The following is a 15,078-nucleotide window of genomic DNA, read 5'->3' as shown; positions in this document are numbered from 1 at the left end:
AAGCTCCATGGATTGTGTCACCAACACCTATTTCCGGGCCAAAGTTCGACACTGGGTTTACGGGTATCATCCTCGCTCATCCTTACAAAATGCAACCACCTGAGAAATGTGCTCCCAACTAGATCCTTTCAGAGCGCTGACTGTGACACAGATCACTTCCTGGCTTGCTGCAACTTCAAAATCCAACTAAAAACGATGCACTGTTCCAAGCCCCTAGGTAAGAAGCGTATCAGTGCTACTGCAACCCAGCAGACAGCTAAGGTGGCTGCATTCCTCAAGTCACCGGAAGACACCCTCCTTACAACCTTACAAACCTACAAGAAGTTAATATTCAGCAAAGATAGGACTCTCTCAGGGACACCATCCATAGCAGAGCATTGAGTGTCTTTGGGAGGAGGCAGATAATACCACAGGACTAGTTTGAGGCAAGCATGAATGAGCTCAATGAGCCCGTGGAGGAGAAGCTCGTTGTCCTGTTGAAGTACAAACACCAATCCACCAGGGCAACATTGTAAGCATTGAGATCAACGAGGAACAAAACACAGAAGACAACGAGTCGCTATGCAAGTGATTACTGGTTACAACTATGTGAAGGCATCTAGCTGTCATTTAACACAGGTAACATTTGATGAATGTATGATAGCATTAAGAAAGCCGTTGGCCTAATCCAGAGTTCTACTCGGCCACATACTCAGTTCATCTACTGACAAAGGTCTACAAAAACTGAAACAGCGAATTAGGAACAGGGAATTAGTGTGCCTCCCTACGGACAAGTCTGGCAGACTGCCAATAGACAGCCCACAGAACTATGTCCAGACCATGCAACAACACATCAGTAGCATGAGAGAAGTTGCACTTCAGGAACATGGAAGAGTGGAAAAACTCCTCAGTGCACATATGGGAATGTGGTGCAACATACCCCAACCTATAAAAAGGACGGGACACAATTTCCAAGCATCCAACACTATACGGGTTACGCAAAGACCACAAACCCTACATAAACCCTGTCATGTGGCCCCGCAACCAGACCAGTTAGCGGCGTGAATATCTTCAGCAACTATAGACTGTCCTACTTCCTCTCACAGGTATTACGATCTCTCATAAAGACGTCTCCAGATGTCTGTGTGAGCACGGAAGATCTCCTCAGTAAAATCAGTACTTGCAACCACTCCAACGACCTCACAGGTTGTGTAGTATGGATGTGATTTCACTCTACCCATCTATAGACATAGATTTTGCTGTGGAGAAATGCATTCAGGTAATCCGTGAGAGTGAAGTGGAGTTCCGTAAGGTCAACACGAGGGAACTGGGCCTCCTCCTCAGACTAAGCTACAACAGTGACTATTTAGATGACCATGACCTCAATAGATTCTGCCCCATCAAGTCACAGAAGGGAAGACCACCAGCCATCACTTCAGCAGTGAAGAAAAGCACCACAGAGTGCTGGAGTGGCTGGATCGCACCCACCCAAAACCCTGAGAACAACAATCAAGTGAAAGAAATGATTGCACACGCAATAGGGGCCAGTGTAAAAACCACCTTGAAGAACCACATAGTAAAGTTTAACAAAAAACTATACATGCAGGTTCAAGGTGCAGCCATCGGTGTCGGTGTAGCTGGAGATGTGGCTGGCCTCTTCATGACCTGGTGGGACAGAAAACTTAAGCAATCCTTAGTAGAACAGCCCACAACTCTTCTACTTTACAGCAGATATGTAGATGATATGTGCTTACGAATGTCTGTGGGGGTGTGTGTGTGTGTGTGTGTGTGTTGTGTGATAGGGTGTGATTAGCAAGATGGCAAATGTGTGTTGGTGTTGCTGTTTGTATATATATGTTTGTGTGTGTGTGTGTGTGTGCGTGTGAGTGTGTTTGTGTATGTGTGAATGTGTATGCATATGTGCATATGAGTGTCTTTGAGGACGTCTATGTAGGTGTGTATGTGTGGCCTTGTGTGTGTATGTGTGTGTGGGGGGGGGGGGGGGGGAAATAGTTTTTTTTCATTCCCAGTTATGCGTTCTTTAAAAGACAGAAAAAAATTTGAAAATCAGCAATAATAACAAAGTTTTCCAGTCTAATTTCTATGAAGGTATGATCTTGTGGAGAAAAAATTGGGGGAAACAGTTACAGAGGTTTAAAAATCGGAAACATTAATAAAAGACCTCATAGAAAACATTAATAAAAAGAGACATTACAATGCACTTTCTCTTCCTCTAAAACCCTTCCCTCCCTCCTTCCCACTGTCTTTATCGTGGATTCTTCATCTTTTTCTCTCTTTCTGTTGATCCGATCAACGGAACAGCCTGCTCGTGAAATTAACGTGCAAGTGGCTGAGCACTCCACAGACGAACTTCTAGGGGAGTTCTGCGTGACACAGAGTGTGACAAGGCTGGCCCCTTTGAATTACAGGTACAACAGAAACAGGAAGAAAGAGTGAGAGAAAGTTGTGATGAAAGAATACAGCACAGTTCACCACTACCCACTCCCGGAGCTTGTGTGTGTGTATACATGCTTGTGTATGTGTGTGACAGTTTGTGACTGGTATTAGAGTTCAGTGGTGTGTGTGTATGGGTCTGTGTATGTGTGCATTTTATGTTTAGTGTTTTATATATTGATCGCTAGCCACTATGATTGATCGTTAGTCATGACTGATTGCTAGCCACTAAACCTTTTTCTAAAATTTTTTCTCTCTGTTTATTTCTGTATTCCTTTCTGTTGAAGAGCGTAGGCTCGAAACATAAAAGATTTTCTCACTTCTCGAGCGTTAAACTAATACACCTGTTTGTTGTTTACACACCCGTCTTCGTCTTTTGTTGTGTTTTGTTTTTGTAAATTCCAACCACACACACACACACACACACACACACACACACACACACATACACACACACACACACACACACACACATATATATATATATATATATATATATATATATATAACATATAAATTTTTTTCAGAATGCGATAAAAATCCAAGGCCGTGAAAGATTTTAGAACATTTATAAATACAAGGTCTTACAGCTGTTTCCGGGATATTTTATATATCCCTTCATCGGAGACGGTGTGAGATAATGGTTAAGCAATAGTTAATTTAGATAAGATATGAAATAGAGAGAAAATGGAGAAACTTTTGATGAACAAACAAACAAATTGACCAACATCGGTTGATTATTTTTTAATACAAAACATGGCATAACATTTCTCTAGAAAAGTTTTCTCCGTTTTCTGCTTATTTAAATTTATAAATTTTAGTTTATTCTCTTGTTACCTGTACCCTATGAGCATAGTGTGCTTGCATACACATGCCCAGGAATAGCATAAGTAAATAATAATGATAGGAAGAACGGATACTATTATCCCTTAGAGGAGTACTACAACCGCGAACACTGCTTACCTTCATATATATATATATATATATATATATATATACATATATATATATATATATATATATATATATATATATATACATATATATATATATATATATATATATATATATATATGGATGTATGTATATATGTATGTATAATATATATATATATATGTATATATATACATATATGTTTGTGTGTGTATATATATATATCATCATCATCGTTTAACGTCCACTTTCCATATTAACATGGGTTGGACGATTTGACTGAGGACTGGTGAAACCAGATGGATACACCAGGCTCCAATCTGATTTGGCAGAGTTTCTACAGCTGGATGCCCTTCCTAACACCAACCACTCCGAGAGTGTAGTGGGTGCTTTTACGTGCCACCGGCACGAAGGCCAGTCAGGAGGTACTGGCAACGGCCACGTTCGAAATGGTGTATTTTATGGGCCACCTGCATAGGAGTCAGTCCAGCGGCACTGGCAACGATCTCGTTCGAATGTCTTTACACGTGCCACCGGCACAAGGGCCAGGAACACGAAATTATGAGTGATTCAGTGGCTGAGGGAGATTAGTAAGGTGTGTAGAGAGGAATGAGAGGAGAAGGAGGGGAATTTGGGGAGCGGCATGAGAGTTTAGGTGTTCCGAGGACTGGCGTTGGAGTTTGCGTTTGTTTGAAGAGGCGATTATAGATCTCAAATTAGGTGTGATGGAGTAGATTTTCACGGATGATTTGTTAAAGATGGGATAGTATTTATGCTGTGGTGGAAAATTAGATTTAAGATTTTAAAGAAGAGATTTAACTTGGAGAGAAAATCTCCTACACCAGGAAAGTTTTTGAAGATCTATTCCACCACGCCTAACTTGGTATCCATAGTCGCGTCCCCAAACAAAGGGAAGAGAAAGTGCATTGTTATGTCTCTGTCGAAAATTGGAAAACACACATATACTATGAATATGCTAGAAAATGTGTCTTTATATTTAGAGATACATGATGAGGGGGGAGGTGAACTAAAATCTAGGAAAATTTGCGAAAAAAACCCAAACAATCTATCAAAATTTAACCAAATACTTTTTCTTATTACAAGTTTCCTAAACAACACATATTCTTGTATCTGGAAAATACAGGTATACTATAAATATACCAAAGTGAAACGATATTATCATAGAAGCAGTAAGGTACAAGGAGGTTTAATTTTCCATAATAGCTTGATGAATATATTTTCCTGCCTCACACACACACACACACACACACATACATATATACATATGTATATATTAAGTATATATATATATTTATATATGTATATACAAACATATATATGTATGTATGTATGTATATATATATATATATGTGTGTGTGTGTGTGTGTGTGTATGTCTAATGAGTCCTCTATATCCCCAAGAATTTCATTTTTATCCCACTTGGGGTAATTTACCCCGATTCGCAGACCTCTGGTCTATTAGGTACGTCTAATTGTACACACACACACACGTGTGTGTGTTTGAGGGAGGAGATTTTGCGTGTGTGTGTGTGTATGTATAAAAAGCAGTGACATAAATATACCAGAAAACGATAGTATGAGTGGGTCATGAACTTATATTTAGTGGGTATTACCTAGTAGACAAATGAACTAATTTACCGCATAAGTGTCAAATTATATTAAAATGTCATTAAATAGGAAGACATATTGTATGGCTTTGTCGCCACGGGATTTCCCAGTTTGCTCAAGTCAGCAGAGGCAGTAAAAGTCTGGCCGTCATAACAGTTCTCCCGTTCCGCTGTGGTAGTCTCCTCATCTGGGATGCAACATGCTGCGATACCTTCTCCATCGGAAACCTGATGCGTTGGGCTGCCATCCAAGACTTTGGTTTTTTAGAGTTCACTCAATTTCATGAGTTCACTAGATTTTAGTTCACCCCGCCTCCATTATAATCGTGTGTTTCTCGATATAAAGACACGTTTTCAAGTATATCTATAGTATATATGAGTTTTCTAATCTTCAGTTGATGACCTCATTGAATGCATTGATAACAAAAGACATTACAATGCACTTTCTATTCCTATATTCACCACTCCCCCCCCCCTTATGCTGTCTTTTACCGTGGACTCTTCGCTTTTTTTCTCTGTTTCACTTTGTTTCTTTACTCACACACATCCCAAGTTTTGGAATCTGATGATACATTGTAAAGCTAAGTGCGTTATGGATGTGAAACTCAAGGTAATCCCATAAGCCAGCCTTATCTAACTTAATATATATTGCTCTCTAACTTAGAATGTGCTTCTTCTTTCGGATTTATGTTTTTACAGACAATCCATTTCACTCCTTGGCCAGAGTGCTTTACGTGGTTTGTGTTAAGTAGCTGACCAGTCAGCCGCGCTTATACATATTTACGGAAGCCACTTAGTCTCTCATTAATAACCTGCAGCTTTTCTTTCAAAATCTTATGTAACTTAAAGGCTCTGGGTTTTCCGAATGATAAACGAGTAGCGGCTTAATCTTGCAGTCGCCGCTTACATTGGCACACATTCCGAGAGTTAGCCTACCTTTCATGAGTTTGTAACCTGGCATCCTCTTCTCCTCTGCCATTATATAAGTCCTCCTAGGCATCTTCCAAATAGTCCTGTCTCGTTACAGTTGAAGAATTGCTGGGGTTTGTATCCTTCGGCTGCTCTCGCTGCCTCACCATGCCTAACAAGAGAGTAAATGCCTGTCCTCAAAAAAAAAAAAAAAAATTAAAAGACTAGCTTTAACGGTTCACCAGATTCCTCTCGTCTGTGCAAGTGCCTTGGGTCTGTTGCAGCAAATCAGCGTAAATAGCTCGTGCCTTCCCGCAGATTATAGCCTCCTTGACAGCATCTCCTGCGAGCTGCTTCTCCGTCAACCAAACCACCAGCAGCTTTTCCATATTTCCATTGAGAGATGTTCGGTGTTTAGAAATTTCTTTAACCCCCTTGGCTGGCGTTACAGCCTTTATCGACTCCTACTTCAGAATGGTGCAGATCATAGAAGTGCTACACTCGTACTGCTTCGCTAAGTTGACTACACGCACACCTTGGACATGTTTTTTGATAATTTTTTTAAAAATTCAATGCACATCATCCGATTCTTCTCAACACTGTCCTTCGCACTCACTTTCTGCAGACCAATGGTTGGAAAAACTAAGTGTTGCAAACTACTGCAAGCACAATTCCGAGCACACCATTGATGTTTCAGGAGACTGCAACTACTAAGTAAGCATTTTACCACCCGTCTAGCTATCGATCCAGTAACGATCTTCGCACTTGCTAATACGCATGTCAGTCTAGCCATCGGTCTAATTGTGATTTTCGTATTTGCTAACGTGCATACATGTCTAACTATCGAATGAGACACAGGATGCTAGACGGATGTTACAGCATTTGCTTTGGCGTTTGCTACGCCAACTAGCGGTGGGGTATCTGAAACTGACTCGTAACCCGAATTTTAGCTCGCAACTCAATGCAAAAAAATGGGCCGTGAGACGGCTCGCATCTCGAAAAATTCGTTAGTTGGGACACTCGTAAGTCAAGGTACCACTGTATTTGATAAGAGATCAGGAAACCAGTAATTTGAGCTGGTCAGTTTTCCTCTCTCCACCGTGCAGTCAGAATTTCCACCTGTTCAATCGATTTTCGGGAGAACGATTTGATGAGACAGGCAAGGTAAAATTGCCGCGAAGAAGTGGACATTAAGTGCATTGTAAAAACTAACACTTCTTACCTCCAAGCTTAGATTTGAAACCGAGCCAAAGGATTCTCCCTCGTCTGAGCCACCACGAAGGAACAAGCGCGAAAGAAAGTTTCTTTGTCAAGTCAAAAAATGATAAATCATCTTTTGACCTACGACCTCAGCCATGCCAGGCGAAGTTCAAATAGACAGAAGCTGACCTATTGAGACACAATCTCTCCTGCAGTATGTCTGTCCTTCTAGCTGCTACGGCTGTTGTAAATACTGTGGTCAGTAAAGGGACAGGCAGAGAGAATCAGAAAGGCTCTGGATGAAGATACAACACACAAGATAGCCTACTACTTTCTCAGATGAACGACGCAGACACAGACACAGAACATATTCAGTTCTAACACATCCCATCCACCGATGTACCCTGTTTTTATTCCTCTCAACTCGTAGCAGTTGACGACAAATACATGTAGAGAAGAATTGTGTATACCAACAGCAAATGCAAGTCCAGTAAATAAATTATTTAAACTATAAATGGAAGTCATTCAATTATGCACTTCGAAGGCATCCACATGCCTATCGTATCTGTTTACCTCAATACTTTCTGATACACCTTTAACCACTACAGCATGCTCAAAGTTTTCCGTTGAAGTTACAAGAGTTACAAGTTTAAAAAATAGTACAGATAGATCACCTGTGACAGAAGCAATGCTGAATAATACATTTGTTGCAAAAGAAGTTGTAGCGTATCTCTCTCTCTCTCTCTCTCTCTTTGTTATATATACATGAGTGCGGACGTAGTGGTTAACAGCTTGCCTTCGGCCGTACTTTTAGCCCCTGTTTTATCCACCACACTGATTAGTTGGTATTGGCGCATTTTCTTCTAACGTCCTCTTCTATGCTCTGTATTTCTCTTACACACATACATCTATGTTTGTATACACATACACTTTGTTTGCATGACAGTCTGTCTGTTACTGTGCTTATTATGTCGCACTCACACACACACAGACATACAAGTTGACACATCACTAAAACCTTCTCTTAAACCCACTACCGGTTGTGTCTCTCTTTTCCTTTTTGGCACTTATTCTCATTTAACATCTTTTCGTGTTTTTTTATTTGTGTCGGCCGTGCGATGCGCTAAAGGAGCCATTCCTCCTCGCCATCTCCTGGTCGCACGGTCGTTGCAAAGTGTTATTTTACAAGCGTTGTGTAATTTGAATGATCTGTGTCAGGTCACTAGAAGCCCACTTTTGCCCTACATTCAGAATTTCAGAGCAAACTTTGTTGATATGTGTATGAGTGTGTGTGTGCATATCCATTCTTTTATTCTTTTATTTGGTTCAGTCATTTGACTTAGCCCATGCTGGAGCACCACCTTTTAGTCGAACAAATCGACGCCGGACTTAAATTTTAAGCCTGCTACTTATTCCGTCAGTCGCTTTTGCTTTTGCTGAACCGCTATTATACGAGGGCATAAACACACCAGCACCGGTTGTCAAGGGGTGATGGGGGACGAACACCGGCACACATAGATACACACAGACACACAGACACACACATATATGTATGTATGTATATACATACGCGTACAGATACACTTATACATTCAGAGAGAGAGATTGAGAGAGAGAGAGAGAGCGAGAGAGAGAGAGAGAGAGAGTGTGTGTGTAAAGTATATAGAACCACCGCCCTGACAACAATAAAGAAAAAAACAGCAGCGACCATAAACAAGCGTGTCTTTGCCTCCCCCCATCTTTCACTCACTACTATCAGCTTTCCTTTTCAACTTCTTACTTCATGACTTACAAAGTAACCTTATAAATTTCCCATTCGAGTTGATAGGTGGAGATGCGAACATACGTTCTGACACAACGTTAAGAGAACTCACTAATGTATTAGATCTAAGGTTTTTACCTTGAAGAAAACCAGTTTCCAGTCACCGTAGAACATTTCCTGGACTCCAGCACCAAGGTAACTTTCGATAAGACTCCTTTTAGCCCCTCTAATTTTAAGCAAAATATTTTGTGATGATTTTCACGGCTGTCGGCCCTTCCTAATATATTCACGTATGTGTACATAAATATACTTTCTTGAAAAGCAGCGGGTGATTTTTCTGCTGCTTTTCAATAAAGCATATTACTCTGGTATTCGAGTACGATTTTTTCCACCTTGTTTCGCATTTATGTGCTTACTTCGGTATATGTATATATATTCTTTTGTTTCAGTCATTTGACTGCGGCCATGCTGGAGCACCACCTTTAGACAAACAAATCGACCCCAGACCTTATCCTTTGTAAGCCTAATACTTATTCTAACGGTCTCTTATGCCGAACTGCTAAGTTACAGGGACGTAAACACACCAACATCGGTTGTCGAGCGATGATGGGTGAGGGAACAAAACACAGACACAAATAATAAACGCACACATACATACATACATACATGCATACATACATACATACATGCATGCACACACACACACACACACACACATATATATATATACATATATATATATATATATATATATGGGAGAATATACAAAAAATAACAACAGACGAGGACAGGTGGTGTAAATAACAAAAGTATATATTAGTATGACGCTCGGGAATACGGAAAGTCTTTGACGTTTCGAGCTACGCTCTTCAACAGAAAGAATACGGAGACAAGGAGAAAAACACGGAGAAAAAAAATTGAATAGTGTTCAGTCAACGGTCAATCATAATAAATATATATATATATATATATATATATATATATAGAGAGAGAGAGAGAGAGAGAGGCGGACGTGTACAACAGTCACCACTCCCAAACTGACCTTTCCGATTTTCTCTTTTCACCGAATTTCCATGTTTTTGGTGATGGAGATTTTGAACATGCAGAAAACCATGGTTTGAAAATTTTTAATTCCCCACCAAATATTTAATTTTTAACTTCTTTTTCGAAAATTTTTTTTTTTCTCGATCTATGTGGAAAAATACGGCGATTAAGAATATGAGAAAAAAAAAAAACAAATTTTAATTTCAAATTTTTTATGAAAAACTCCAAAATTGATCCCCAGCCCATCCCGCTGCCTAAAAGTGAAAATGAACAGCTGTTTTGTCCGTCATCGAAAACATAGGTATCTGGTATTAAAAAAAAATCGGAAAGGTCATTTAGGTGTGTGTGTGGTGGTAGTGATGGTAGGGTGACTGTGCGCCTGGTCCACCGCTTCATTTGCTGCAAGATTCAGCATTACCTTATTTGTTTAATATTTACTTAATTTCTCTTTCTCCTCCTCATTATTGTTTAGTTACATTGCATCATATTCTTAGAAGCTGTGACACTTTCTTAGAAACCGAGCTTTGTGTTTGTCTCCCCTTACGCTCTAAAATTTAAGATAAAAAGGCGAGTAAAAATGAAACTAACAGTTTCTAAGAATATGACCTGCATACAACAAGCATTCCAAGAAAATAATAAACAAATACGGTGACGTCAGATTTCTCAGTAAAAAGAGCTATAAAATAATAGCATGGAAACCCCAATATTCACACAGCGTCACTCAGAACATTAAGAATGTATATTAGAGTAGATGCAAGCGCTAATATATGATTTATAAAAACGTGACATATCAATAAAAATCTGTATATGTACAACCATCCGGATCTCTGAGTACCTTATTGTTTTTTCTAATATATAATACCTGTACATCACCTCCAAACCTAATATATATATATATATATATATATATATATATATATATATATATATATATATATATATGTATACACACATACATACATACATGTGTGTGTGTATGTGCGTGCGTGTGTGTGTGTGTGGTGTACAGATATTGAATATTGAGGAAAAAAGTCTCATATATATGTATATACACATATATATATACATACATATATATATATATATATATATATATATATATATATATATATATATATATATATACAAATACATACATACATGTATATATGTACACATATATACACACACACATATATACATATATATACATATATCTATACATATATATACATATATATGTATATATACATACACACACACAGATATATATATATATATATACACACACACACATACAAAATGAGGTGATTTTTGAATTTTACATTTGCTATTACTTCAAATGTCTTAAATTTATATATATATATATAAATATATATATATATATATATATATATATATATACATTTATATATACACATATATATATACATATACATATATAAATACATATATATATATATATATATATAAATAAATACATATATATATATATACACATATATATAAATATATATGTACATATATATACATACATATATATACATATATACATACATATATATACATACATATATATACATATATACATACACACACACACACACACACACACACACACACACACACACACACACACACACACACACATATATATATATATATATAGTGGTTGTCTACTCCTGACACAGAGTTTGACCACCTCCTGCACCTACACCTTAGCCCTTTTATGGCGTCTGATGTAGCTTTTTAAACCAGACAGTGTTTTGAAAAAACACCCACACAGATTTCACCTCTGATTTGCACTACCAATACCTGCAAGTATATATATATATATGTATGTATAATTATTAAAGTGGACTACAAACTGAAGGCAAGGCAAACATCTCAAGTCATATGCATTATTATTAGAACGTCGATTTCGAGTTTTGTTTGGTATTGATGGTATCCAGTGCTGACTATGGGGCTATCCTATAGGATTTATGTAGCTCATTCTTAATAAATTGAACGTATTCCACGATGGTAAGAGAGTATAAGAGTATGACCATTATATATCCTCTATATCGGAAATCTGCAATGACTTCATAACTACCGTCTCAGCTATAACTTTGGAGCCCTAAATCACACAGATGATATGTTTACAGAAGTTTGTATATGAAATCCATCTTTTTTCTACTTCAAATATTACCTGTTTTCCTCTTATATAATATATACAGGCTGAGTAAAGCCATTCTTTTATATGATATACTCATTTTTCTAGTTTCTTGGCCTGAGAAACAGTAAAGGTAAATACCCAATCAACGAGAGGTGTAACTACTAGTATGTATATATATGTATTTATGAGGCGAGATTTAATAATAATATTAAATTCTTTAATAATTCTAAATATAATTATAATATAAAAAGATTATAATTTAAATGATTCTTATGTTTTTTATAATAATAAACCTAACATAAATAATTATGATAAGTTTTATTTAGGTAATTATAGTATTAGTAACAGGGATTATGATAATACAAAACAAATATAATAGTAGTAGACTAAAAAATACGATTAAATTTCATTCTTTTATTGATAATAATAAATTTTATAATATGAAAAATAAATGTAATAATATAAATAATAAGTACAAAATTTGGTTAATTATTTCTTACGGAGTTCAAGTTAAGACAAAAATTATTAAAGAGATCTTAAATATTATTGAGGTATTCCTTAAAGATAATAAAAAATATAATAACATTTTTTCTAGTGATAATTTTGGAGTTGGTTACTCTACTACATATATTAAAAATAATATTTTTTCTTCTTTTAATAAATTTAAGCTGAATAAGTTTTACAAAAACAAATCAAGTAATTATTCCAATAATAATAATACAGACCAGAATGTAATTAATTGTACATGTAGAGATAAAAATAAATGTAAATTTAATAATAACTGTAATTTGGAGGATGTAGTATATAAATGTGTAGTGACTTTGCTTGATGATAATAATATGTATGGTTATAATTTAAATACTATTTACATAGAGTCGACTTCTAACAAAATTAAATTACGTTTGGCTCAACATATGAATTTTTTAAGAATAGAAATTTAATTTTTCCTACTGACCTTAGTAAATATATATGGGAGCTAAAATCTAAAAATATTATGTGAAATTTAAATTGGGAGATAGTTTGTAAGGCTAAAACTTATTGAATAGGTAGCGCTTTTTGTTTATTATGCACTAATGAATTTAAGGAGATATTATTATCTGATAATAATATTATTCTTATTCTTATTTTATTTTAGACCTGACAAGTGACTATATTTTTGAATGGTTTTAATTGTAGATCGATTTGATTATTCATCAAATTATTAATCGAATTGGTTTTATTAGTTTTCTATTTGAAAATATAGCTATGAAACGTGCGTAGTCATTTTATACCATTTACTAGTTATTCATTTATGTATTTTATTGTTTTTTAGAATAAGGTTTTTATGATATATTTATTTTCTAGAGGGTATGAATTACATTCTTCATTATTGAATTATTTAATAGTGGTTTTTCTCTAAATTTTATATATATATATATATATATATATATATATATATATATATATATATATATATATATATATATGTATGTGTGTGTGTGTGTGTGTGTGTGTGTATACATATAGACATATATATATATATATATATATATATATATATATATATATATATATATATGTATGTATATATATATATATATATATATATATATGTATATGTGTGTGTAAATGTTTATATTTTCTTGTTGTTTCAGGTAAATTTGAAAGTGTGGAAACAATGGGTATAAATATATCATTAGAATTATTCAAACAAGTAAATGTGTCAGCCCCTAGTGATGCAGATTTAAAAAAGGTGTTGCAAGAAGATCACAGCGGAGCGAGACCCAACATGAAAAACGTGAGTGTAGCTTCCTAGCTTGTTTACATTAAAAAATCGGTCATAAATAATATAATACAAACTATATAACAAAACAAAAAAAGCTTGTGCTGAGTGAGTTATGAGAATGAGTTTTTCAGTTGAAATACTGAACCGAGAAGCTTGTTTGCGAAATTAACTTACAAGTGGTTGAGCACTCCACAGACATGTGTACCATTAATGAATTTCTCAGAGAAATTCAGCATGATATAGAATGTGACGAGGCTAGTCCTTTGAAGTTACAGGTAGAACTCATTTTTGCCAGCTGATTGGACTAAAAGTAATGTGGGACAAAGTGTTTTGCTCGGGGACATGACGTGCTGCCAGAAATCAGGCTCACTACTTTACGGGTGTGGCCGAATAACCAAACCACTAACCCATGCAGTACAGACTACACATACACACACACACACACACACACACACACACATATATATATATATATATATATATATATATATATAAGAGGTTAGCTGAGTTAGAGGTTAAAATAACCATCTAAGGGATAAAGGCATCCATTATACTTCTGGTATATTACCTATATTTAAACATCGGCACACATATCATGCTCATGAAATATAGGTAAAGACAGGGATAAACAGGAGTTTATCAAGAATCAAAATTTAAAGAAAACAGGAAATGGAGATAATTCTGATGAACAACAATTGATTTACATCAGTTATTATTTATTAATGATTTACAGAAAACTACGTCCCATCTAACAGCTGTTTCTGCTGCCAATGTTCTATGGTATCACCATTATTATGCTAAAAAATATTTACCTTAGTTGGTAATAAAATCGATTTGAATCATGGAGCTGCATCAGTGTGGAAAATAAATAAATGAATAAAAAGAAGAGAGAAGGAAAGGTTGAATATGGTGAGAATCATGTCAGGTTGCACATCATATAACCAGCACCCGTGGAGGTGGCACATAAAAAGCACCTTTCGAGCATTAAGCCTCATGGAAGCGAAGTGGTTGAGCTCGTAGGATGTTAAGTAAATGACTAAACTTTAAAAAGACCTATTTGGTGGGATAATCCTTTGTATGGGTCATGGGTTGAATAAATAATAATAAAAGTGGTTTATGCAAATTGGACTGGTCAAAGAAGCAGTAACGATGCAATAAAGTGTTAAAATAATAATAATTTATAATTATGTTTGTAGTGCTAAGTAATAGTATTTATCATAATAAAGTGCTTATCAATTAATTGTAATTTTTACTTACCAATAGGCATTTTA

General features: G+C 35.9%; 1 protein-coding gene across 1 annotated transcript in view; it reads left to right on the top strand.

Moving 5' to 3' along the window:
* Window positions 1-8,916: 8,916 nt before the first annotated feature.
* The window catches only part of LOC149131005 (E3 ubiquitin-protein ligase MIB2-like), a 34,696-nt gene continuing 28,534 nt past the window's right edge, over window positions 8,917-15,078 (top strand). The window contains exons 1-2 of the mRNA XM_089343052.1: window positions 8,917-9,059; window positions 13,677-13,819. Of these exons, the coding sequence (XP_089199178.1) occupies window positions 13,700-13,819 (120 nt within the window). The 5' untranslated portion in view covers window positions 8,917-9,059; window positions 13,677-13,699. The remainder of the gene's footprint in view (window positions 9,060-13,676; window positions 13,820-15,078) is intronic.

This window comes from Octopus bimaculoides, chromosome 26 (assembly GCF_046866305.1).
Source record: "Octopus bimaculoides isolate indiv1 chromosome 26, ASM4686630v1, whole genome shotgun sequence".
In the NCBI taxonomy this organism is placed as follows: Eukaryota; Metazoa; Mollusca; class Cephalopoda; order Octopoda; family Octopodidae; genus Octopus; species Octopus bimaculoides.
This window is presented reverse-complemented; position numbering and strand designations above follow the sequence as displayed.